Source organism: Patiria miniata, unplaced genomic scaffold (genome assembly GCF_015706575.1).
Source record: "Patiria miniata isolate m_02_andy unplaced genomic scaffold, ASM1570657v1 HiC_scaffold_19, whole genome shotgun sequence".
NCBI classification, from domain to species: Eukaryota; Metazoa; Echinodermata; class Asteroidea; order Valvatida; family Asterinidae; genus Patiria; species Patiria miniata.
Genome location: NW_024037057.1, coordinates 13,648,997 through 13,674,515, shown reverse-complemented (window position 1 = coordinate 13,674,515; position 25,519 = coordinate 13,648,997). Strand labels below are relative to the sequence as shown.

The 25,519-nt window shown below is 39.6% G+C and overlaps 1 protein-coding gene across 1 annotated transcript; it reads right to left on the bottom strand.

Annotated features, from left to right (window-relative positions):
- Positions 1-1,080: 1,080 nt before the first annotated feature.
- On the bottom strand, positions 1,081-11,239 carry LOC119725855. Its single transcript, XM_038197447.1, has 3 exons — positions 11,033-11,239; positions 10,423-10,680; positions 1,081-5,937 (listed from the first exon to the last, which is right to left on the bottom strand). Exons 2-3 carry the CDS (start codon positions 10,529-10,531, stop codon positions 3,611-3,613), a joined length of 2,436 nt encoding a protein of 811 aa, XP_038053375.1. The 5' UTR covers positions 10,532-10,680; positions 11,033-11,239; the 3' UTR covers positions 1,081-3,610.
- Positions 11,240-25,519: the final 14,280 nt, after the last annotated feature.

Here is a 25,519-nt window from a genome sequence, read left to right as displayed (position 1 = left end):
AATGAATGCATGAAAGCTTGACTCATGCATATCCCAGCAAAACAAATGCATTGCTCTCCAAGATGGCTGCTGTGTTTAATGTCTATAAAGAAGGAGCGATATACATGTAGTTCCAGTGCTGAAATGGGGGCGCTCTTATTGTAGTCTATTGCAAACATAACTAGGCAGGCAGCAGTGTAAAGTCAGCTACTAACGTTTAGTATTCTGTGTACAAAGGGGGCGGGGACATCGCTCCATTGGGGGTTGGAGGAGGTATACAGTCAAACTTCATAGAAGTCGATGGATTTATAAAGAAAGAATTGACCTGAACTTGCACCGACACATCCTACTATTGCACTCCCGTATCAAGCAGGTTTGCAGAGATAACAGCAAGGGTTAGAACCCACGAGCAAAAATACAAAGGAAATGCGTCATAGCAAGCTGTGGTGTAAAACAGAATATTTGACGATGAAAACTTTGGCTGGATAATATAAGTCTTTTGTATTAACAACAAAAATATTAGAAACCAAGATATACAATATCTCTGATATCATTTATTTTTGTTCACTATGTCCGAAATAATTTAGCTGCAAGTTTATACAAAAGTTACCAAAATAAAGAAGTCCATACAAATATTTCTGACATACAGATTAAATTTCAGGATAAACATTATAAAAAAACTTAATCGTTTTGATATGTACACATTTATTGCCTACTTGCTAGTGTTTTAGTTTCATTGAAGTCAGAGATTTGAGAATTTTTCTTCCAGGCAAATATAAAACAATAAAAAGATGTTAAATCCGGAAAATCAACAAGTGCTAAGAAATGCACTGAAAGAAATTGCCTGGTGTTTTTTTTACTCAAGAAATTGTAAAAACTGCAACTATACCCAAAATTGGGTTGCTCCATAACTCAGTGACATTTGTAAAATGGAGCCTGGTTTTAATGGTTTAACACAAAATGACCAATTCATTTTTGTGATGTCGTCGGCAGATAAACATACTATTAAATGTGTAGCTAAATATATTTTCCTATGTACAAATCTTAAAAAGAGGCATAGCATGACGTAATTTCAAAGCAAATTCTTTGTTAACCCACCTGCCAAATATTGTATGTTTAATTTCACTGTTGTGCCCTTTCCCAGGGTCATTGGGTTTGTTCCTATTTGTGGAATAAAACACAACATAACAAAACTATAACCAATTGTTTGGGTAAGAATTTCTGTTAAATTCAACCACAAGTTGTAGTCATAGACGTTGCAAAAGTAACATGGAAGAGATTACGACCTTGCATCATTCATTACATGTATCCAGGTCGGAACGAATAGCAGACAATTCGGAAAACCTTCATTTCATATAAATGATTTACATCAAACTCTAAACAAAGAGGCTTACAAGTAAATTAATCCACGACGCACAGACATTCTAATGATTACCAAAACGGATAATTTGATCAGTGGAACGTCTCACACAAAAGTTGTGGAAACCTTGGTTTCATTTTTAAATTCAAATACAAAACAAATGGTTGCAAAAAACCTTGCTCTGGAATCCATGAATTTATTTTCGACTATAGCTTGAATTTTATCTTATGCATTAGCTGTTATATACATTGAACATACATAGTGTACAATGTTCTTACATATTAAACTATCTTTGCGATATCACACTATTATTAAAAGTGTAGATTATTAGAGGTATTATAGTAGGAATCGAGCGTTTACTGTAGGTTCGTTGCGAATTCACAGTAAACTGTAGATTCGTAACAAATCACAGATAACATGGATTCCGGACGTCTGTAAATTTACGATTAATGTACTGCTGAAATGAGGTAAAATGAGAAACTAAAAAAGCAATAATGTTGCGAAATAGTACCATATTGTACTTTTCATCAGATTTAATGTACCAAAGATAATTTAGAATGTCACCTTCATCGCCAGTTGTCAAACTGATTTTCGAGACAATGGAATTGACAAATCTTGACATCGTATTACTGGTAATAAACAGTAAACAAATAAAACAGAATGCAAATAAGTCTTGAAGATGTTTAATAAAACAGGATACCAGACTAAATACACATTCACATTAAGTTCTGTACATACGTGTCACATGACATGTCACATTCAGAGCTCAAGAAAACTCTTCATGTTTCAAATGATTAATTATTCTTTCAGGAGGAGCATAGATTAACCTCTGACAATTGTGTTTCACAATACATGTAGTGGATATTTACGCAAAATGTTATTAATTTGTCATAAAGTTTCACTTGCTCAGAACAGCGCTGTGTGAGTCATTATAGTTATGACTGAAAAATGCAAATGACGAGTTGTTGAGCTGTACGCTGGAATTTTGAACAGATTCTTGGGACTAAGCCAAAAAATGTTGAAATCTTCATGATGTGTATTTCATATGTGACGTTGCCTTGGATGTGTTCAGGAATGTTCAGCGTTTTGTCTCTGGCAATCCTCAGGTGATTCGTTAGAGTTGAGAGAAAATAAGGAAGGAAATTCAAGTCTAAGAAGCAAGAGAGGGATGAGAAAGAACAGTTCTTGGTAGAAACCACGTGATGCAGCTGTGACATTTGCCCTTGATTGGAATCGAGCCGAATGGTTGTGCAATGGGAGTACTTGGCCACCACCACAAATGTCCAGACAACACAACTCATACAAACAGCCACGATTCAGAGTCAATAAGCCTCAAAGAAGCCCTAGTTGGATGTGAACCTCGCTAAAACAGACAACAAAACAAGAAGAGGTCAAGCGGATAGAAAGAGTGAGTAAAACGAGCATCCAAGGAAAACAACAAAGTAGCCATGGTTGGATTCGAACCCTGGCGAAGATGAAAGGAAAGGGAAGTACGTAGCACTATAAGGCGGAGTCATTCCACATTGTCAAGATGTGAACCGGGTACCGATTGTGTAGAGGCAAGCAAGCAGTGCAATGCCAAGCTACGTTCGTAGACATGCTGAGGTGGAAGGCAAGGGGCGTGAATTCACGAAGTCCTGGGATATGAACAAGGTACAAGAGGACAGAGGCAGACCATGAACCAAGTTACTAAGCTTACAGTCAATCCTGGATGACATATGTATTTTATCTTTCCTCTTTAATTTTGTTTTGGTATTTTTTGCTCTGTATTTTTTGTTAGTGTTCTATTGTACTTAACACCAATACATTCAATATTACGCCAAATCTGCTGAACAAAATGTCTGATACTTGATGTACTCTACGTAATGTGAGTTTGTAATACTTGTCAACAGGGGCGGATCCAGGTATATTTGCGGGGGGAGGGGGTCTTGCCCTTCACATTTTTAATGTCCGATTGTTGCAGACAGGTGGACATACATGTATATGTAATTATATTACTATAATTGTTATATTTCTCTGTTTGTGTGACAGAGAAGGGAGGGGGTTTCAACCTCCACCCCCGGGAACCGCGCCTATCTCATTGTGTATTTTTACGGAATGTGTGTCTTGTTGTGATTTACATAGAAACATAATGATGATGACGACATGTAATGATGACGGCAACAATACTAATATGGAGATTCGAAATAGTCCAAAGGCCCAATTGGCAATGTTGGTGATGTAACTGGTACGAATATCAAACAGTTAATTGTATTTATTTGTATCATTTAATTAAAGTAAGAAGACGTTGGGAAGATTTTGCTTGACCAGCTGCTTGACACGCTCTGCATCGTGACCTTTGTATTCAAGCGAGAACGTGCCTAGTTCAGGCAGATTCCTGAGATGAGCAGTGAGAGTCTCCACTCCAACCACACTGAATGCATTGCCACGAACATCAAGCAACCGCAAACCATGCCCAGCAGGGAGGATGCTGATCAGGTCAGGGATGTCATTATTATTCAGTCCACATGAGGCTAATACCAACAACCACAGGGATGGAGGAACAAGAGGGGCTAAACCAGCCAGATGACCGTTAAGGTTGGTATAGGACAAAGATACGTGTTTCAACCTATCACAACCAGTCAGTGCATTCGCTAGTCTAATGACGTCATCATACGTTCTGCACCACAGTGCGACTTTCTTAATGATCTGCTTGCATACACGAGACAGGGATCCTAACACACACTCACCAAGGTGATACTTCTCACCAATCTGCAGTTCAAGCTCTATTTGATCACGAAGCCTCTCATCCACCACTACGGCTGTCTGCATCTCCTCGTCTGGTTTATCCGACACGGTGTACGCGACAGACACCCGAAATCTCCTGATTGACCTGATGTTATCAATCGGTAGTATCTCTCCCAGCAGCTTCAGGCATTCATGCAATCTACCGGTGACACCTAAATCAATGCTTACTGTAGTGTTATTATGCAGTAGTCTATCAATACCCCTCAACGACGTCAATTCTTCATGCGATCTACAGCCAACAGCTAAGTTCTTAAGTTCTATTAGTGGCTGCGAGAGACACTGCAAGTAATAGCGTATTGCTAACAGATCCTCCTGACTACCACATTCTGCTTTAGTTGGTCGGTCTAGCTTATCAGCCAGTTTGCCACAATCAGACTCCAATAACATGAGGTACGTCAGTTTCTGCAGTTCAAATTCGTGAAAAAAAATTTCCCTGTTATGTTGTTTTTGTACGTGATCGAGGATGAGCGCAGTAGCCGGAGACCCCGATGATATACCGCATGCAAACCGAAGCAGATATTCCATTTCACAGACATTGCCTGGATTGATCTGCTGCAACCTCTCATGAAACTCCTCTTCGTTTTCGTGATGCAAATTGGCAAAGTAGTATGCTGCAAAGTACTCTTGCATAGACTTGTGTACGAAAGCTACTACCTTCATCTTCTTCAAGCCACTCGTGAAACTTTCTTGTTGAAGGAAACCCAATCGACACCCATCCTTCAAGGCCTTCTCTTCAAATTCCTCTGAGGAGAACACCAGCCTTTCCCCCTTGGGGTCTAGCAACCCAGCAAGAGCGACTGGTCCCAGTCCACGCACGATTGATTTCATCAGTGCCACCTGATCCTCGCCTTCATTGCAACGGCGACTGACCAGAACATCAGCAAACTGTGTGTAAAGTGCCATTAATTGATCAGGCAATTTTGACAGGTTATCCCAAATTATGCACAGAAAGAGTACAAGAATTGGAATCTTGGCTAGTGTGCGCATCAATGAGGTGGATGTCACGTGTGAAATTAATAATTCACCATTTTTGGCGTCACTTTTTGTAGCAAAGTAGGATGTTATGTATTTCTTTGCAGTGTCGAGTGTGAAACCCAAAGTTTTTAATCGGGTGTAGTGCGGGTATCCCTTGGTGGCAAAGTCAATCATGTGTGGCCGAGTTGATACTAAGACAGTACTGCGTCTCAACACCTTGTTATACAAGATGTCCTTGATCCCATAGCCACCTTCCGGGGCCGGAGAATTGAGAACACGGGTTGGAATCTCATCCAATCCGTCCAATAGGAAAGCTGTGTCCGCTTCGTTATCATCAATAACTTTCTTCAAAACTGCCTTCTCAATGCCAGGTAAAATCTGGTCGCGTATGGCCTCAAGGACGCAGCTTGTCTTTTGCATTTGGCTCAACTTTAATGGGAACACAAGTTTGAACTTTGCCATCACGGAATTTGGATCAGTGCTCGCATTTGCAACTCTCAATAAAAGAGTAGACTTGCCAAATCCCGCCCTTCCTGAAAGAAGGACCCTGAGCTTTGTTACTAAAACGTCAAGCATATCTTCACACGAATATAGGGGCTTCGTTCTAGGTTTATCTAAATTCCGTTTCCCCTCCGGTAAATCAATGGGTTCCTGTGTCGTCTCATTACCTTCTACTTTCTGAGTGAGCTCTAGTTGAGAAAACTGGTCAATATCCAAAGTCCTGGAAGGATCCAAGGGATGTGCAGGGATGGTGCTTGTTGTATCCTTGTTGTACTCCATAACACGCTGCTGGATATTCGTCAGATCAGTACGGGGTGCGAATCCACCAGTAGGACCTGAAACGAATCAGAATTTAAACTGAATTGGATTCTAGGGATGTAGATCTGGACACCACGGCTCCGTCAAGCCTATGCAAAAATTGCTTTTGGTGCCCAGTTATACTCATCTCCTTCATCCCAAATCCTAATATCCACTCATCCTCGAAGTCAGGAACCCTGCGAGACAGGAATCACTTCCAAGAACCAAGATTAACCGAGATCTTCAATATTCTTCATTGGACCAGCTGTAAGATGGCCACGGGTGCCACTGTCGTCACCATTTTGGCCCTGCTAGCTACTCTAGACAGGACAGTGCTTTCAGAAGCAACCAACCATGGAACTCATCCCATTGTTAACCCATGGTCCTACTGTCATGGTGTATTGTCACGCATCATGCCACTCAGGTTTGTGACGCCAAACCTACCTCGCTCACAGTGGGAAACTTGGAACCAGGAACTGAAAACACAACTTGGCCCTCTCCATTTCGACCTATCGTCGGGTCATATAACTCCGTCACAAGCAGGTGAGGTGTTCACAGAGTCATTATTCAACTTTGTCAAAGGAAAACCGGAACTAGTTGAATCAGATAAGCACACGGGGTATGTTTCTCATGACCCCCGAGTACTCACCAATGCCAAAAAGGAAATGAACAAATTGAGGAAAAGAGCGTTTGGAAAAAACAGTACACATGAAAACCGCAAGAGATTCAACGAAGCGAACAGACACTATAGTGCTCTCAAAAAAGTCTTCAAGAAAACCAAAGATCTGAAAAACGTTGAACACGAAGAGAAACTATTTCACAGCAATTTCTACGAATTTGCAAAGCGCCTTACCAAAGGCGAACTGTACAAAGACGTTACCAAGCCATCCTTCACAAAATGTTGTGCAAATGAGTATTATACAAAGAAATACTCCTCCTCAGCCCACTTCATCCACAACGATCTCAACTGGTTCCCTTACATCCGAGTACCCGATGACGGCACGGACTTTGACCTCACACCGGTTCGGCCGAGGGACATCAAATCAGTTCTACAGCACAAGTCATCAAATAAATCCCCTGGCCCGGACAATATCACCTACGGAATTCTGAAAAAGCTACCAGCCACTCATCATTTCCTGGCCACCCTCTTCTCCCGGATCATGCAAGTTGGATCACCGCCAAGATCATGGTCGTGCTGCAAAGTCAGCCTCATCCACAAGAAAGGAGAAGCATCTCTGCCTGAGAACTTCCGTATGATCGCCCTCAACAGCTGCGTAGCCAAAATCTATCACCAGTTACTGTCGCAACGTTTTAATAGGTACCTCATAGACAATGAACTTATCGACACTACTATGCAAAAAGCTTTCATACAAGGTATCAACGGATGCATCGAGCACACACAAACCATGCATGAGCTCATATCTCATGCCAAAGCCAATCAAAAAACACTGCATGTTACATGGTTTGATCTTGCTGATGCATTTGGAAGTGTTCAACACGATCTTATTTATCATGAACTCGAAAGAAACAAGTTCCCTCCCATCATCCAGGGCTATATCAAGAACCTATACAGCAATCTGACAGGCTATGTTAGGGGACCTGGCTGGAATAGTGAAATCTTTCAATTCAAAAAGGGAGTTTTCCAAGGAGATCCCCTGTCACCCATTATCTTTGTAATAGCATTTAACCCCCTGGTACAATACATCAAATCAGAGTTACGTTTTGGGTATACCATAGATGACACTAAATTCATCTGTACCCCATTTGCCGACGACTTTAATCTCATAACCACCAATGTTAAATCGCACCAACGTATAATCAACAACATTGTGTCTCGAGCTCAATCAATGAATCTTATTCTCAAACCCAGCAAGTGCAAATCCTTGTCTCTCTGCAGCGGCAAGCCTACAGAAAAAATCTTCAAAATCAACGATTTTCTGATCCCAACAATTAAAGATGAACCGCACTCATTTTTCGGGTCGATAATAACATTCAGTGGGAAAGCACGCGACACAATGTTCCACATTAAGCAGAAAATTATTTCGTATCTTAACAGAATAGATGAATCTAAAATCCGTGATGAGTACAAACTAAAGGTGTATTGTAACTACCTACTCTCTTCACTACGATTCTGCCTGACTGTTCACGACATAACTAAAACTGATCTAAACACACTCGATCAAAACATCGATAAGTACCTGAAAAAATGGGGAGGACTGCCCAAAAGTGCTACCAATTCCCTCCTCCATTCCAACTCTGGATTAGGGATCAAATCACTCACGTTCTTGTACAGAGAATGTCATGCCCTAGCTCATGCCTCCACAAGAATCAAAGGAGACAATATGGTTAACAAATGTCTAGACTCCAAACTACACCGCGAATCATCCTGGTCTAGAAAATGTTCCGTTACTGCCTATTCAGAAAACGTTCTCCAAAAAGCTCTGAAGGAAATACCGGCCAAAGACAATAGCCCGGGAAAACATTTGCACAAACTCAAAACAGTCATCAAGTCATCCGTAGCAAAGGACATTGCTAATACATGGGATCAAAAAATCAAATCCCTTGCTAAACAAGGCCGTCTCCTAGAACTTATGGAAACGGAAAAATCCAACATCACTTGGAAATCAATAATGTATAATTTACCTCGGAAAATTCTTCGCTTTGGACTCAATGCAATCATAGATACTCTACCAGTCAATACCAATCTCTGCCTCTGGGGTAAGTCAGTTGACCCCAATAAAACACTTTGCACATCCAAGGAAACATTGTTACATGTCCTCAATTACTGCCCAGTAATGCTCAATCAAGGCCGCTACACCTATCGCCACAACAAAGTTTTACTGGAAATCTGTAAATCCCTAGACAAAATGTACAACAGCTGCTCTAACCGCAAACTCTTTGCCGATCTCGATGGTAAACACGCTCCTGGCGGCAATACCATCCCGCCATCCATACTACCAACCACACTTAAGCCAGACATTGTCATAACAGACGAACATAACAAAGACATCACCATAGTTGAATTAACGGTACCATTCGAAACTAACATAACTAAAAGCCATGACTACAAAATGCAAAAATATGCCAACCTAACACGAGATTTGCGTGAGATAGGTTTCAACTCCAAACTCATCGCCTTGGAAATAGGAAGTAGAGGCTTCATAGACGAAAACAATAAAACACAAATCCGCTCCCTATTCAATCTGATGACAAAAACCGAAATACGGCAACTCACCACTCACCTGTCAAAAACAGCACTGGTCTCATCCTTCGTAATCTTCTACTCAAAATACAGCCCCGTTTGGATTGATTCTCAAGATTAAGGTATTCTTTCACATCGCCCATCCCACTCATCAATATTCCCTTGACCTAGCCAAGCAATCGTTATTCCCTGGTTTATGCTTTTCTTGTTATGCTTTTCTTGTTATGCTAAATTGTTAATTATTTAATTTGTCAATTTGTCTCTTACTTCTACATTAATTTCTAGTTCCTTGCTTCATTGACATTTAGACTGTTTCTTTTGATTCGTCTTTCATGTTCATGATGTTCTAGGTTTCCTCCATGTCTTTTGGTTGTTGTTGTTGATTTATGATTAATGAATAAAAGACATGAATTAATAAAAACTTTTTTATCCTGTATCATTCGGGGGGGGGGGTGGAGAATGAGGATCTCATGGATTTTGAAAAACAAACGAAATGAAAGCCTTATTCGAGGAAACACACTGCCAAAATAGAAAAATAATCATAGTTTTCCGTAAAATGAATCATACAAGTTAGACAATCGTTATAGAAGAAAAAAAACGAGTTCAACGAAAACCATGGATAATACCTCTTACAAACTTTCTATCACGATCTATTTAAGTTTTTCTTCATCAAAGATCAAGTCAATGCGTCTTGGAACATCCAAAAATGCCTTCTTCTTTTTTTCTCACAATGTCAAAAACAAAAGTGCATTGAAATCAGACAACATTTTTGTTGTAGTGAATTCAAATATTTGTGTCTATTAATTACTTTTCTATCAGTTCGACAAATATAAAGGCATACAAGTAAACAGTTACATATTTTGATGGACGCGACGAGAAAACGAAAGTAAAATATACAAGATTGACATTCACACAACTATATAATGAGGGAAAATGTCGATATCATGCAAAGGATACAAATAAACTGCTACGAAAGGAACAGTTAAACAATCAACTAGAAAAAGTAAAAAGTGATATTCAATTTCTTTTAACAAGTAGCTTGAGGTGTCATACTATGTGAACTTGATTGCAATAAACGAAGATGAAACCAAAACTGCACAAACTGCTCGATGGAATGGATTTGAAAAATCGTTTAATACAGACACACTTGACTGCCATTTTGTTGAAAAAAAAATAGATTTTCATACACTTGTTACGAGTACATTTCGTAGTCCTGCGGAAATTGAACTAGAATTTTAAATCAGTTCCTACGTTAATCAGTACGTACGTTAAATAATTCGTACTTCATCAATCACGGTTGATGAACGCAAACCAGACTTACCTTGAAGGAACATGACGATGTCATTTCTGTCGATCCGGGCCAATGCTCCACACAACACGTCCATCTGACCTCCAATGGTGGGCTGCAGTCGTCGCCATGCTACCAGCATCTGGAATTTCTGATAGTAGACATTGCCTGGGTTGTCGGCCTCGAAGGTCGAGATGTCTGCGGATGTGAAGCCAAGGTGAATTGCAAGATCCTTCCAATCGTGATCAAGCCTCCGAGCGACATTGGAGAGAGTCGGTTCTGATATTTGCGCTACAAGATCAAAAAGGATATAACTTCAAATTATACTCAAAACTGCGTTGGAAGAAAAAGTTGATGCAATTTCTCATGTCAGGTTTACCCGGAATCCACATTAGCCTTCTTTTTTTTCTCGGCTCAAAATCGATATTTGTTGGCTCCAAAAGCTCTGAGCTGGCAAAACGTTATTTTTTTACCAGAAAAAAAAATTTCATTTTGACCTGGAAAAGTGTCTTTTTATGACCCGGAAAAGTGTTGCGCCAATTGGGACGGACTACGGGTCAGTCTAACTAGGCAAATTTTAGATTGTGAAAACAAATAAGACAAAACATATGAGAAAAGTGAAGAGTTACGGCTCTGTTCGTACAACTTGAGGTGTCGTCTGATACGCCAACACCATGGCTAGTAGACGGCCTGGTTGAAGTACCAGCATCATCAGCAGGCTGAGTGACAACCTCCTCCCTTGATGTAACTCCAGATGTTTGGGGGATCGGACTTGTAGACGGCTTGGTGGAAGTACCAGCATCATCAGCAGGCTGAGTGCAAACCTCCTCCCTTGATGTAACTCCAGATGTTTGGGGGATCTGACTCGTAGACGGCCTGGTGGAAGTACCAGCATCATCAGCAGGCCGAGTGCCAACCTCCTCCCTTGATGTAACTCCAGATGTTTGGGGGATCTGACTTGTAGACGGCCTGGTGGAAGTACCAGCATCATCAGCAGGCCGAGTGCCAACCTCCTCCCTCGATGTAACTCCAGATGTTTGGGTGATCTGACTTGTAGACGGCCTGGTTGAAGTACCAGCATCATCAGCAGGCTGAGTGCCGACCTCCTCCCTTGATGTAACTCCAGATGTTTGGGGGATCAGACTCGTAGACAGCCTGGTGGAAGTACCAGCATCATCAGCAGGCCGAGTGCCAACCTCCTCCCTTGATGTAACTCCAGATGTTTGGGGGATCTGACTTGTAGACGGCCTGGTGGAAGTACCAGCATCATCAGCAGGCCGAGTGCCAACCTCCTCCCTCGATGTAACTCCAGATGTTTGGGTGATCTGACTTGTAGACGGCCTGGTTGAAGTACCAGCATCATCAGCAGGCTGAGTGCCGACCTCCTCCCTTGATGTAACTCCAGATGTTTGGGGGATCAGACTCGTAGACAGCCTGGTGGAAGTACCAGCATCATCAGCAGGCCGAGTGCCAACCTCCTCCCTTGATGTAACTCCAGATGTTTGGGGGATCTGACTCGTAGACGGCCTGGTGGAAGTACCAGCATCATCAGCAGGCTGACAGCCAACGAGCTGCCCTGATTTCTTGTGACGTCCTAGTAAATTGTAGTACACAATATCTTTATGAACAACTCTGGCTAGGCAAACAATATGATTTACAAACACCATTTTTTTTTAAACGGGCCTTCAAAAGGACTTTGTTATTTTTGTTTTTGCTTTGAAACTGAGATTGTATCGCTGGTGATGTTTGAAGACAATTTTGGACGAAAGAGGTTCTATGGTCATTGTGTTTAACTGTTGATATTGTTTGAACGGATAAAGTAATATCAGTTTTTGCCTAATTGAGAAGTAGATTATGAAATTGGTTTTCCTGTTATTATTATATTTCCTGTCATTATTAAAAAAAAATAAAATATGAACATATTTTTGTTGGGTTTGGTTCCGCTGTTTTTGACACACCCTGTAGGTGTCCTACTATGTGAACGAAGATAAAACGCAAACTGCACGAGCCTTACGATAGAACGGATTTGAAAATCGTTTAATACAGATTTACGCGTTTGATATAGACATACTCGACTGTCATTTTGTGGTGGAAAACATAATTTATGTACTACTTATATGTACATTTCGTAGTCCTGTGGAAATTGAATTAGACATTTTAACCACTTTGGTTTATCATGCAACAAGTATGGTTCATTAAAGCATTGCGCACTGTTATAGTTACAACACTTCAACAGACTTACTGTGACGGCGGTTGCGCCTTGTTAATTTTTGCCGCATGGTGGCGCTGTTATGTTCTGCGCGTCGTACATTATCTTCGTCTGATCACATTTTGTAAATCGTTAGCGAATTTCGACTACAAACAATTGAGGTTCTTCCCCAAAACTTGACATAGGGACAGAGGTAATTTAATTACGATATATTTTATAGTTCATAGAATTATTGTGAGGTAATTTTGAGTCATTGAATAATGTCATTTGTAATGTTTTGAGTTTACTGCCCCTGGTGAATAATGGATTTAGATCTTGGTATAATTCTGGGATTTAAAGTATGATAAATGCTCTTTTTGTTTATAATACACCTGGGATTTATTTGGGGTTATATAATCACATGTTTTTGGGAGCTGCAACATGTCCAATTATCCCACATGTTAATTACATGTTTTCCACATGTCCACTTTACATGTACATGTACATGTAGATGCACTTTTATATCCCTTTGTGTTGGTTATTTTCCAGTATTTATTTGAATGATCTGAATCAAGTGAAAGAACTGATCTGAATCAAGTGAAAAGTTAATCAACTGAACTAGTGAACACCAATGAAGTGACAGCTATTGAACGCCAGAAAAAATCAATCGAATAAATCAAATCTGGAACTTTTAATTGAACCTCAAGAGAACTTTAGTTTTCTGATTACCACCACACTTACCTTGAAGAAACGAGACAATGTCATTTCTGTCGATCCTGGCCAATGCTGCACACAACACGTCCATCTGACCTCCAATGGTGGGCTGCAGTCGTCGCCATGCTACCAGCATCTGGAATGTGTGATGGTTGACATTGCCTGGGTTGTCGGCCTCGAAGGTCGAGATGTCTGCGGATGTGAAGCCAAGGTGTATTGCAAGATCCTTCCAATCGTGACTAAGCTTCCCGGCGACATCGGAGAGAGTCAGCTCTGATATTTCCGCTACAAAAACAAAAAAATATATTACTCCAAACTGTATTCATCAATGCCTGGGAAGAGTCCGAAATACAATGTAGCTTTCCCGAGACCTATTTCTCGGGTATTAAATCGTTGCAGAGCTGACACACAGACGAATAAGCGAAAACCTTGTTTCGAGTAATTCGCGTTTGAAGTTGGACATTTTCTGGGCGCCGTATTTTACCCTGAATGTTTCGAGAAAAAAAGGTATATATTCGCATTAAAATAGGAAACTAAGTATCAAACAGGTCACTTAGTTAATCGGAGAAGTTGTGCGATATGATGACCGTAGGGTCATACAGAATTTAAAACTGGTTAGTGTCTCAAAAAACTTTGTTAAGGCGACATAAAAACGTATGTGCTCAAGCATGAATATAGTTTGATAGGCGGATTTGGCATCCCAAGATATATTATTTTACTTTACCTTTTGGTCCACCGCCCAGTAGGCCATCAGTACACAGGCGGAGTGAGATATTCTCGTCCTGTTGTATTCCATAGTCATGAAGTGTCAGCAAGTTACAAAGCTGAAACCAATCAACATTTTTAAATTTCAGATCTTCACAAAATACTCTCTTAACTTAAACGGAGGTCTTTTAAAGACGAAAGTCTCGTAGTTTTGATTAAAACATAATGAAGGAAACATTGTTTTTCAGTGGTGAATTTAAAAATTGAGACTATTTAAAATCGTTGGGTCTTTAAGCAACCATTTCCCCCAGTAATTATGTTTTTATTGTTTCCTGAACATAATTGTACCGATATCAGAGCAGCGTTTGTACGCAAATGATACTGCTGCTTCTGATCCACGCCCTTTTATAATGAAATATTGATTGATACTTTACAACATGGTAATTTTGAAAAATGTGGAGCCATTTTTACCTCAAAGTTACGAAAGTTTCTACGGATGAACAATCGTTGTTGTTGAGGATGAACACTGATGATCTCGTTTAATATATGTTTTAAGCACAAGACAGATGTCTCTGGATCCAATTGGAAACAAAGCGTTCTGGGCTTTTGTGTCAGGTGACATCCGATGAAGACTTGTAAATAACTGAGACTGTCAATAAAAAACATGTTTTGCATGTTAATGCACTTTTAATAGGTTGAATTGGCAATTACAATATAGTAATGAAGGTAAAGACCATGGACCATTATTTTAACCATTTTTGAACACCATTGTTTAAGTGAGAAAATGTTGTTTTTAAACAAAACGTTTAGTTATTTACAAAATAAGATGTGATGCCAGGTAATTCTTCAAACACAATGTGCAGTACAAATAGCAGCATTTAATCACCCCTTTTACCAGATGCGCCGAGGTTTGTCTAAATCACAAATGTCTTACTTTTTCCGTGTCTTTTCTTTGGTTGATGCCGCCTTGCTTTCTTTGTTCTCCTCGTCAACTCCTGCATCTTGACGCCTTTCTGGCTCGGGCCCAGATGCTTCGTCACTTGATTCATTCGTTACTAATACATGCAGGAAAACAGAGGGCATCATATCGTTTATAAATGGTTTGAACTAATATGTTTAATTCGGTTTTTAAATGAGCAGGTTTTTTTAATAGCCTATTTGCTGTCAAATGCGTGTGGTCTGATTTGAAAAATTAGTCCTCACTTCTAGGCGTACCTGGTACATTTTGGGCCAAATCAGTCAACCCGATGGCCTCCAATGCTCGTCTCAGCTGCTGAGCTGCTTCGTCGCGATCTGTCGTCTTTTCCCACCAAGTGAGTAGCATGTGACGGCCCGCTTCATTGCCGCCTTCGTTGCTGGATTGGATGTCTGCAATTTCCGCTTCTTCATATCCTAGATGTTCAGCTAGTTCCTTCCATGATGATTCACTTTTCGAAGACAAGTCCTTGAGGTACTCATCATCAATGTTGGCTTTGTCTACCAAAATAATGATTAACTTTAGTGAAACATTCTCAAATGCGTCCACTAACGTATCAGTTACCAAAGTAAAGAAATTATATCATTACCTAAAGCTAAAACAAAAAATACACCTTTCTTCTTTATTAATATATCAAATAAAGATACAGTTTATTTACTTGAAAATTCTATTCCCACATTTTGTAGTTTACCTTTTGATACACTGTCATCATTCGGACCATCTACTGAAAGATGGAGCGAGATGATTTCATCGTTGCCGACACCATTCTCCTCAAGTGTGAGTAGGTCACACAGCTACCAAAGTGAATAATGTTTGAAAATAAGTTAAACGATCAGGGGAAACACAGTGGATTTTCGTTATTTGTAAATTTAAATTATGTTCGTTTAACCTTTAGTATGGAGAGATTAATTGTAATGTGTTTGTGTATTTAATGTGTGTGTATCATCAATAAAAATAAAAGTGATTAAAACATGAACATGTGCGATTTTACGTTTTATATTACCATTTGGAAAATCACATAACGCCAATATCTAAGATGGGATATTTCAAATTATCTGTATTGATATTAAAGTATACCTACCTGGAAGTTTCTCCTGATGTACAGACGCTGATATCGTGCCTCAACACCAATTCTCTTCTGGATTGTTTCCTTAAGAGATGTGACTGATGTCTCGGGATGGAGTTCAAAGTAAAGTGTCTTGGGTTTTTTTGAGAGAGGAGTCCGGACAAAGAGATGCAGTTTCTGTTTTCCGTCTTTGGTATTACTGTGAAAATAGGGGGAAACACTGTGTAGTTTTAGAAATAAATTATTAAACAATAGAATGAGATCAACGAAGAATTTATTTTAAAACTACAATTGTCACTGACATTATTCTTATAAAGGTGTTGCATTTAATAGTACAATTTTTTAAAAACTTTTTAACAACTATTTGGAAAGAATCAAACATCAAATAAATCCTTCAAAATAAAGTTACAATTCTCATATAGCTTCTATTTGTCTCAATGTATGACTGTGTAAATGTCATTGCTGTTTACCTCTGACTTTGGCGAGTGCCCTCGATTCTCTTCGAATCCATCGTTTCAATGGTCTCCTCTGTGCATAGGAATCATCAGAAGACGTTTTCCCGAAATGCAGTCCAGACAGGAAAGCTTGTTTCCTCCTTGGTTTGACGTTAGTCTTCCTGCTGATGAGTTTGGTGTTGGAGTGGTCGTACACGACGGCTGTTGCCTTAATGTATGCATCCAACTGCTGAACGGTCTTTTTCGGCATCTTGGTAGTAACTAGGTAGAAGTACTGTCACTGAACGAATATGAAGGAAAGGCCTTGTAATAAACACAGATGGACATTATTGCTATCAAGGTGCGTCTGAGCTACGACCGTCTGAGCTCCGACATGTCCGATGTAAACAACATATTTTTTTTGTCTTTTCTCGTGTACGGTAAGGCATAAGGTCGGTTTCTTTTCAACCAGGTGTCTAAAATAGGATAAGTAAAAATCCAAAACATGAAATTTTCGGGGATTTCAGGACGCAGTGCCCCTTTAAACATTGAACATGTTTAACCGTGGTTTCCTGGTTCTCTTAACAAGTGAGGACGTTCTAATGGCTGTGATGTCATAATAGGAACACATTCTTAAGTGTGTTTGTTCTTGTTTGAACATCAAGATTTACTTATTGAAACGTTTCTCAGAAAAGGTCATTCGCTAACTTTCACGAACTGAAACTACAAATGAATCACCAACAACATAACAGCTCGGACGGAAAAAAAAAATCATTATTCCTAAAACTGTTGGTGCTTAAATACACTCAATCCAAAAAAGGTCCCCACTAATTTTTTTTGGTCTAACTAACTTAAATTACTGGGCCCATCTTGGGCAAATTACGACTGATCAGTACAGAAAATCCTGAGCTATCTAGCCATACTCTTTGTTTGGCCCCAAACAGTGATAATGTGTACACAATTATGCAATTTATGACAAATGGTACGGAAAACAGTTGCACCTTTGTATACGAGCAAGGTGAGTGTGACTTGCACGTATACAAAGGTGCAACTGTTTTTGGTACCATTTGTAGTAAATTGCATGAGTTCGTACACATTATCACTGTTTTGGGCCAAAAAAATATGCAAAAAGTATGCAAACTAAACGCATGCGCAACAGTGTTTGCGCAACAGTTCTTGAAATGCAGAGCTGCAATACTTGAGCTGTATGAATACAATCAGGCCCAGTAAAATGTCCACCCACGCTATCACCCACGCACCCATCCACACACCATCCACCAAAATTAGCAGCTCAAGCCCACGGCGTGTTTGACACCGCACTGGGAAAAGAGAAGAGGATCTATATTGTAATCGGGTGAAAACATGCAAACGTCATATGCTCTGCGTAAGGCTTGCCTTGTTTTCGCGTTCGTGCAGACTGCAGCCACACTTGATTCAGCATGTGGTTTCATTTACCTTCGCGATTCATTGGAACGCGGCGGCTGAACTTGTTGATAGCAAGGTGGTTAACAACTGGGAAGATGTATCATTACAGACAATTCTGACATATTAATTAATAAAACAATCCAATAATGCAAAGAATTTTAATCTGTTGACAGTTATTTTGAGTTATCTCATACCAAGTTGGAAAACTACCAAACTTTAACTGCAGTCATCATATTGGCCAATGACCACTAAATCCTCACTCTTTACCATCGTGAAGACGATTATAAAGCAATGAATGAAACTTTGATTAGGACAAACAAATCTTGTTTCTTAAAAGGGCCACATATCACACTGCTAAAAGTGATTTTTCTTTCTAAGAAATATTTTATTGTGTCATTTCTTGGACAATCTATCGAGGGGTAAGAAAGGTTCAGGTTTCTTGAATTCTTTTTCTGGAAAAAAGTCGCTTATTTAAAGAAAACCATCTTTTGCAGTGTATTACATCCAGTGTGCATTAGTACTTTGTTTCTCTACACACTTTAACAAATATGTAGGCGGTCTGTGACTTTCATTTCGTTTCAGGAGTGTACACTGGAGATTTAGCAGTTCGGTTGAATGGCAAGGCTTGTGCATAAAATAACCACACAGACACACACAAAAATATTGTTTGTCGAGGGAACATAATTTCTAAAGCTCAAGCCCGAAGGCATTGCCATACTATTGAGTCAAGGCCTAGTGCAGCAACAATGATTCTTTTCTTATGTTAAGAGCCTGTATACGAAATCATTGATACGTGTCAAACGACAACTTCCATACGGTTAAGGCAATGGTACAGTCAGGATTTGCCGTGACGAAGCCGCCATTTTGAAAGCTTGGCCATATTCTAAACTACATTAGGCCTACGGGTGGTGTACACCAGTAATTAAATAGGCCCAAAATGGCCTATGCCGGCCAAATCACAATTTGAGGGTTGGTGGAAATGAAGGGCCTTAGCTCTGAAATGGTCTTGGAACTTGTATTTCTGGAAAACTTTGCATAAATTTTGACACAATTAAAGTATCTCTAATTTTGAATAAAGTGTCTGGATAGTTTTTTTTTTTCAAAATGGCGATATGGGCTTCAGGACTGCTTATCCGCGAGGCGTCATTTTTGTAGTGAAAAGTCAGCACATATTAAGTGATTGTTTAACCCCGAATGGAAAAGTAAGTAAAAGAGGGTAATCAAGCTTTCATTTGATTTACATGTAAGTGTCTCTATCAGCAGTTGGAGCAATGAGCATTTTCTTGATCTATTTTGAGGTTACGCATTTCTCATTGATGCCTATAGTCTGCACCTATACAAACACACGCACAGGGTATGGAATCTGGACTTCGGTTGCACAGCCACCCTGAAAACCTTAAATGAATGATACTTTTAGGGGAAATGGATTAAATAATTTCTTTGAACTTATTCAATTCAAGCACGAGAAGACCAGGCGCGAAGGAAGCTCAAAATCATTGGCCGGACTCATCGGAGTATTTGGCCAAATCCCTCCCACAAAAACGGTACTCCAGCCACTATCTTAGGGGCAACCTAGTCCAGAAATGTTGGACTCAATATTGTGTATGAGAGTCCCACAACTAAGGTACTGACAACACGCAATACAAGAAAATACACGGGCATCTGAAACAGCCTGTCCAAAACTCTTCAGAACTACATCACTCAACTGTGCCAAACAAATATATAGGATGTGAGGTACTAGTCTCTATTGCCGCACATTCAACCATAGTCAGTCACCAGACTATAATGACAATGAATGAAGAAGTCAGTCTTTTCGAACAGTTAGACCATGGAAAGACATGGATAAGTCTAGTCTTTAGCCTCATTTTGAAATCCCTTGACTTCCCTCTCATGTGCAAAATATTGAAGAAAAATCACCTTTGAAATTGAGTTGAGTCTTCTAACTTGGTTGGTGAAATGCTGAGGACCTTTTTCTTTGCCCAGTGAAAATTTCGGAGAATTGTGTTGGCTAAAGAGTGAGTAAATAGGGTTTTATTTTGCATGTTTTTGAGAACTCAAATTCCCAGTCTGGGTGCATCCCCTGAACATTAAACATACTCGTACAACAGACGTGTGCAGGTACATGGGCATTTGACTGATCGTACAGCTGTGTACTTTGCTTTACGCTCAGATAAATACATTACCGACTCAGATAAATACATTATCGACTCAGATAAATACATTACCGAAGACAAACAGTTGACGGAATACAGTCAGATCCACACGAAGTACAAATGTACCAACCGAGCCAACCGATCACGGATGTCACAGAGGCCAAGGGAACTGATCGCGGATCCAAGATCGTTCAAATGTTACTCTCGACACAGTGCCTGCAGTATACGTACCTGTTTGACTCTGGTCTTGTCTTTGCTTTGGCTGATCTCCGGACATGTACCTGGCAGATTTCAGGAACTTTCTCCTCAGATTGCAAGATACGTGCTAAGAAGTGATGTGTTAGATCTTGAATCGGGATCAGGGTAGATACAAAAAGAAAACATCTGTGACATGGTCCGGCTTGCAGGTTGTTGGTGTGTACTGTACCGGGTTCCTACGCCGATGTCCTTCAATAGGTTCGGTTCCGTTGTTATAGACAGTATGAATCAATATGCAACACTGTCCTGAGTTCGGCAGGCTAGGAAAGCGACATAATGTGACGGTGCGCCAACGCCCAGCGGCCCACGCATGCACAAAAGACCAGTTCACAATAAACTCGAATTCATACACGCATGCACATGGATTGGCCCATGCTGATTTCCCTTGACCTCGTGCGCACGGCACGAAATCAATTTTATACATGCTTATTGTTTGCCCCCAAAAAACCACTAAGACCACAAAACATACATATCACGAGTTCAGGGACTTTTCAAAAGACAGATGTACAAATTTTGGAGAAATTGAGAGAAAATGACAACACTGTTTGGACCCAAGTGCTTCGCTTTTTTCCCCTTGGGCCAATTTATGCGCATGCGTGCATGAGTTTGAATTTATGAAGGAAGATATCTATTGACAGTGTAGTACTCGTACCCGTGCTGAGCTTATGTCGAAAAAGCGCACTCGTTGTTTGGGGCAATAACCCAAGAAAGACCAGTATTAATTAACATTTCTTATAGACTAAATTTGATGAGAAACCGCCAAACAATTAAAATGCAATGGCAAAAACAATTTCGTGTTTTAAACGCGAAAAAACAAACCAAATCCTAATGAAATTCAATTTTCCAGGAACGAAAGCTTCACATTTCTCTTGCAAAGAAAGAAATGGCTGTTTTACTGAATTGGTAGTTCGATTGTTACAGTACTTTGCAAGAGCGTTTTACTCGCCTACTGCTTTCATCGAAAATGGGCGCGTCGGACCAAAATATTGATATATATCGCACTGCCGGAGACAAACCGGCCTAACGGTCTTCTTCAATTTTTTTGTCAATAGAGGGCGCCCCTAATCAATAGTTGCAAACAACGGTACCGACGAAACATCATTCCGGATGCCTCACTCATGGGAGTCTTTAGGTGGGGGGAAAGGGGGCCGCTTGCCACCCCCCCCCCCCCCCCCCACCCGTCGAAAAAGGAGGGGGGAGAAAAAAAAGAGGGGCGAAGAAGAAAAACAGACAGAAAACGAGTTTTGAAGTCAAATTTGCTATTTTTAATACACATTATTTTAACAAAATATCAAAAGGGGGTGGGTGGCAAATGTCCTCCACACATCCTCAAAAAATAATAAATTGAGAATATGCTAGGGAAAGGATGGGGGGATGTGCTTTGTCCCCCCGGAAAAAAATACTAGGGACATTGGCCTCACTATTGAGCAGAAAGAACACGTTTGTTTTTGGCAATAACTCAACAAATAGCAAATGTATTGAAATTGAGAATTCGTCCATTGATGTGTCCTGATGTGTTACATTGGGATTTAATTTCATTAGAAACCGAAAAACGAAAAAAGTGTTTAAAAAGCGAAAATACAATCTGAAAGCAAGTTAACGTTCAGGGAACAATAACACATTCGTTTTGGCAAAAACCCGATATACACCAGTTGTATTAAGTTGAAATATCTTGCAGCTATCGGTTGATGTGTTTAGAGATTCAATTTCGTTAGAAACGTTTTCAAATACAATGACCCAAACATTTTTTTTTGAGTCATCTTATTAGAAGGGAGGAGGGGTCGTTATTTCCACCTGGTAGTGCAATGACCGATGTTGTCCATATGTCATGCTAGTAGGAATATTCAAACCAAGTTCGTATGAGAAATTTGAGCAAAGAAAGCATTTTGTAATTATGGTCATTTAAGTATTAAGCTATGAAGGTTAAAGCTAAAGCCGAAGGCAAATACAAACATTCATATTAAATAATACAATCATATCAGCACCAAAATACACAATGAAACAATTATATGGATAGATTTAGGAGAACATCATACCAATTAAGAATGGGCAGCACCTTATCGACAATATCATCGGTAGTGGAGGAGTCCACAAATCCTTTAATACAATTAATCCAATGAATTATTTAAATGAAGAAACCCACTGGTATTACATCAACTTACAATCGTTCCCAGGGTAAGGAATCGTCAACACACACAGTGAGGTAACGGGTTGAAACAGTTGGGTGTACAGGGGTTTACGGCGGCATTATAGGGTGCTGTTGAAAAAATATGAATAGCAAATAAATATGCATACAACCTTGATACATAGTTCAACGATATAAATAACACCATAATATTACTATAACTGTATCCCAAATAAGAATCCATACTTTGTATGTCCATGTACCGGGGGAAGGCCTGTAAAATGAGGGCGTTGGCTCTAAGGAATGATAGACATTTCGGCGTAAACTAAAATACATGTATCCATGATTATCGAGCCAGACACTAGTAAAATACGGATGAATGCTTACAGTGAATTAATGTTCAGAAATAAACATGACGGAAATTAAAGTAAAATACTTACAAATAGTTGGCTACAGAAATGTGTAGTGAGTTGATCGTGAGCATGGAGGCAACTGATTCGAATCTCCCGCACGCCGGGGTGGCGCGATCAAAGATATGACGTAATTGCATACCAGAGATGCCTAAGCGGGGTTGGTCGGGGGACTGACTAGATTAAATTTATGTAATAAGAGCTCTTTTGAAAATAAGGGAAATAGTTACTCAAAGGGAGAAAATAAATAACGGAATGAACACACAGCGGTGACGATAACAGGCTTATATTGCATGCTTCCGTCCGAGCAAGGTCGCGTTGACATACCCATATCGTTTACAATCCACAAACAATGTTTCAGAAAACCCCGTGTCAGAAACCGAGTATTTGAAAGAATGCCATGTCCGATTTTTAGTTGTACAGGTTTCTCCGTAAGATTTATTCAATTTAGCAGCCTACTTTCACAAATTTGACGCCTCGCTTATTTGCGGGCCGGACGCAATGAAAAACTCACCCTGGAGGAGGGGCAAGAAATTGCTAGATGAATGACGAGATGAGAAGTCAGCCCTTCAAGGAATTCTTGCCACGAATCTTCTCCTGACACTTCAGCAGGTGGGTCAACTGCAAACAGCTCCTTGTAATTAAACGCCTGATTGTTTCTAGCCCCAACATATTTTAAATCGACCTCACGCGTAGCGGCCATCTGAGAGGGCGTCTTTTGCTCTGTAATCTAGTAGCAATGACTGCATGAAAGGTTGACTCATGCATATCCCAGCAAAACAAATGCATTGCCCTCCAAGATGGCTGCTGTGTATAATGTCTTTAAAGAAGGAGCGATATACATGTAGTTCCAGTGCTGAAATGGGGGCGCTCTTATTGTAGTCTATTGCAAACATGACGAGGCAGGCAGCAGTGTAAAGTCAACTACTGACGTTTAGTATTCTGTGCAATAAGGGGGCGGGGACATCGCTCCATTGGGGGTTGGAGGAGGTATACAGTCAAACTTCATAGAAGTCGATGGATTTATAAAGAAAGAATTGACCTGAACTTGCACCGACACATCCTACTATTGCACCCCCGTTTTCAGCAGGTTTGCAGAGATAACAGCAAGGGTTAGAACCCACGAGCAAAAATACACAGGAAATGCGTCATAGCAAGCTGTGGAGTAAAGCAGAATATTTGACGATGAAAACTTTGGCTTGATAATATAAGTCTTTTGTTTTAACAAAGAAAATATTACAAACCAAGATATAAAATATCTCTGATATCATTTATTTTTGTTCACTATGTCCGAAATAATTTAGCTGCAAGTTTATACAAAAGTTACCAAAATAAAGAAGTCCATACAAATATTTCTGTCATACAGATTAAATTTCAGGATAAACATTATAAAAAACTTAATCGTTTTGATATGTACACATTTATTGCCTAATTGCTAGTGTTTTAGTATCATTGAAGTCGAAGATTTGAGAACTTTTCTTCCAGGCAAATATAAAACAAAAAAAAGATGTTAAATCCGGAAAATCAACAAGTGCTAAGAAATGCACTGAAAGAAATTGCCTGGTTTTTTTTTTACTCAAGAAATGGTAAAAACTGCAACTATACCCAAAATTGGGTTGTTCCATAACTCAGTGACATTTGTGAAATGGAGCCTGGTTTTAATGGTTTAACAAAAATGACCAATTAATTTTCGTGATGTCGTCGGCAGATATACATACTATTATATGTGTAGCTAATTCTATTTTCCAATGTACAAATCCTAAAAAGAGGCAAAGCATGACGTAATGTCAAAGCATATTCTTTGTTAACCCACCTGCCAAATATTGTATGTTTAATTTCACTGTTGTACCCTTCCCCGGGGTTATGGGGCTTGTTTCTATTTGTGGAATAAAACATAACATAACATAATTATAACCAATTGGTTAAATAATTTCTGTTAAATTCAACCAAAAGTTGTAGTCATAGACGTTGCAAAAGTAACATGGAAGAGATTATGACCTTGCATCATTTAATATATGCATCCAGGTCAAAACGAATAGCAGACAATTCGGAAAACATTCATTTCATATTAATGATTTATATTATACTCTTAACAAAGAAGCGTACAAGTAAATAAATCATTCTAATAATTACCGAAACTGACAATTAGATTAGTGGAGCGTCTCATATAAAAATTGTGGAAACCGTGGTTTCATTTTTAAATTCAAATACAAAAGAAACAGTTACAAAAACAAACCTTCCTCTGGAATCCATGAATATATTTTCGACTACAGCTTGAAGTTTTCGTTTGCATTAGCTGTTACATACATTAAACATACATGGTGTGCAATTTTCTTACATATTAATCTATCCTTGTGATATTACAGTTAATAAAAGTGTAGCTTATTAGAGGTATTATACAGTCGAGTCTCGTTAATACAAACTCTTTCGGACCTAGCCAATTTGTTTGTTATATCAGAATTTGTATTAAGAGGAACATCAGTCCCATTCATTGTGCACATAAATGCACAGTCGGGACCAAGGCTGTATGTTTGTTATGACCATAATTTTGTATTAACAGAGTTTGTACTAACGAGAGTCGACTGTAGTAGGAATCCAGAGATTACTGTAGATTCGTTGCGAATCACAGCTAACATAGACTCTGGATGCTTGTAAATTTACAATTATTGTACTGCA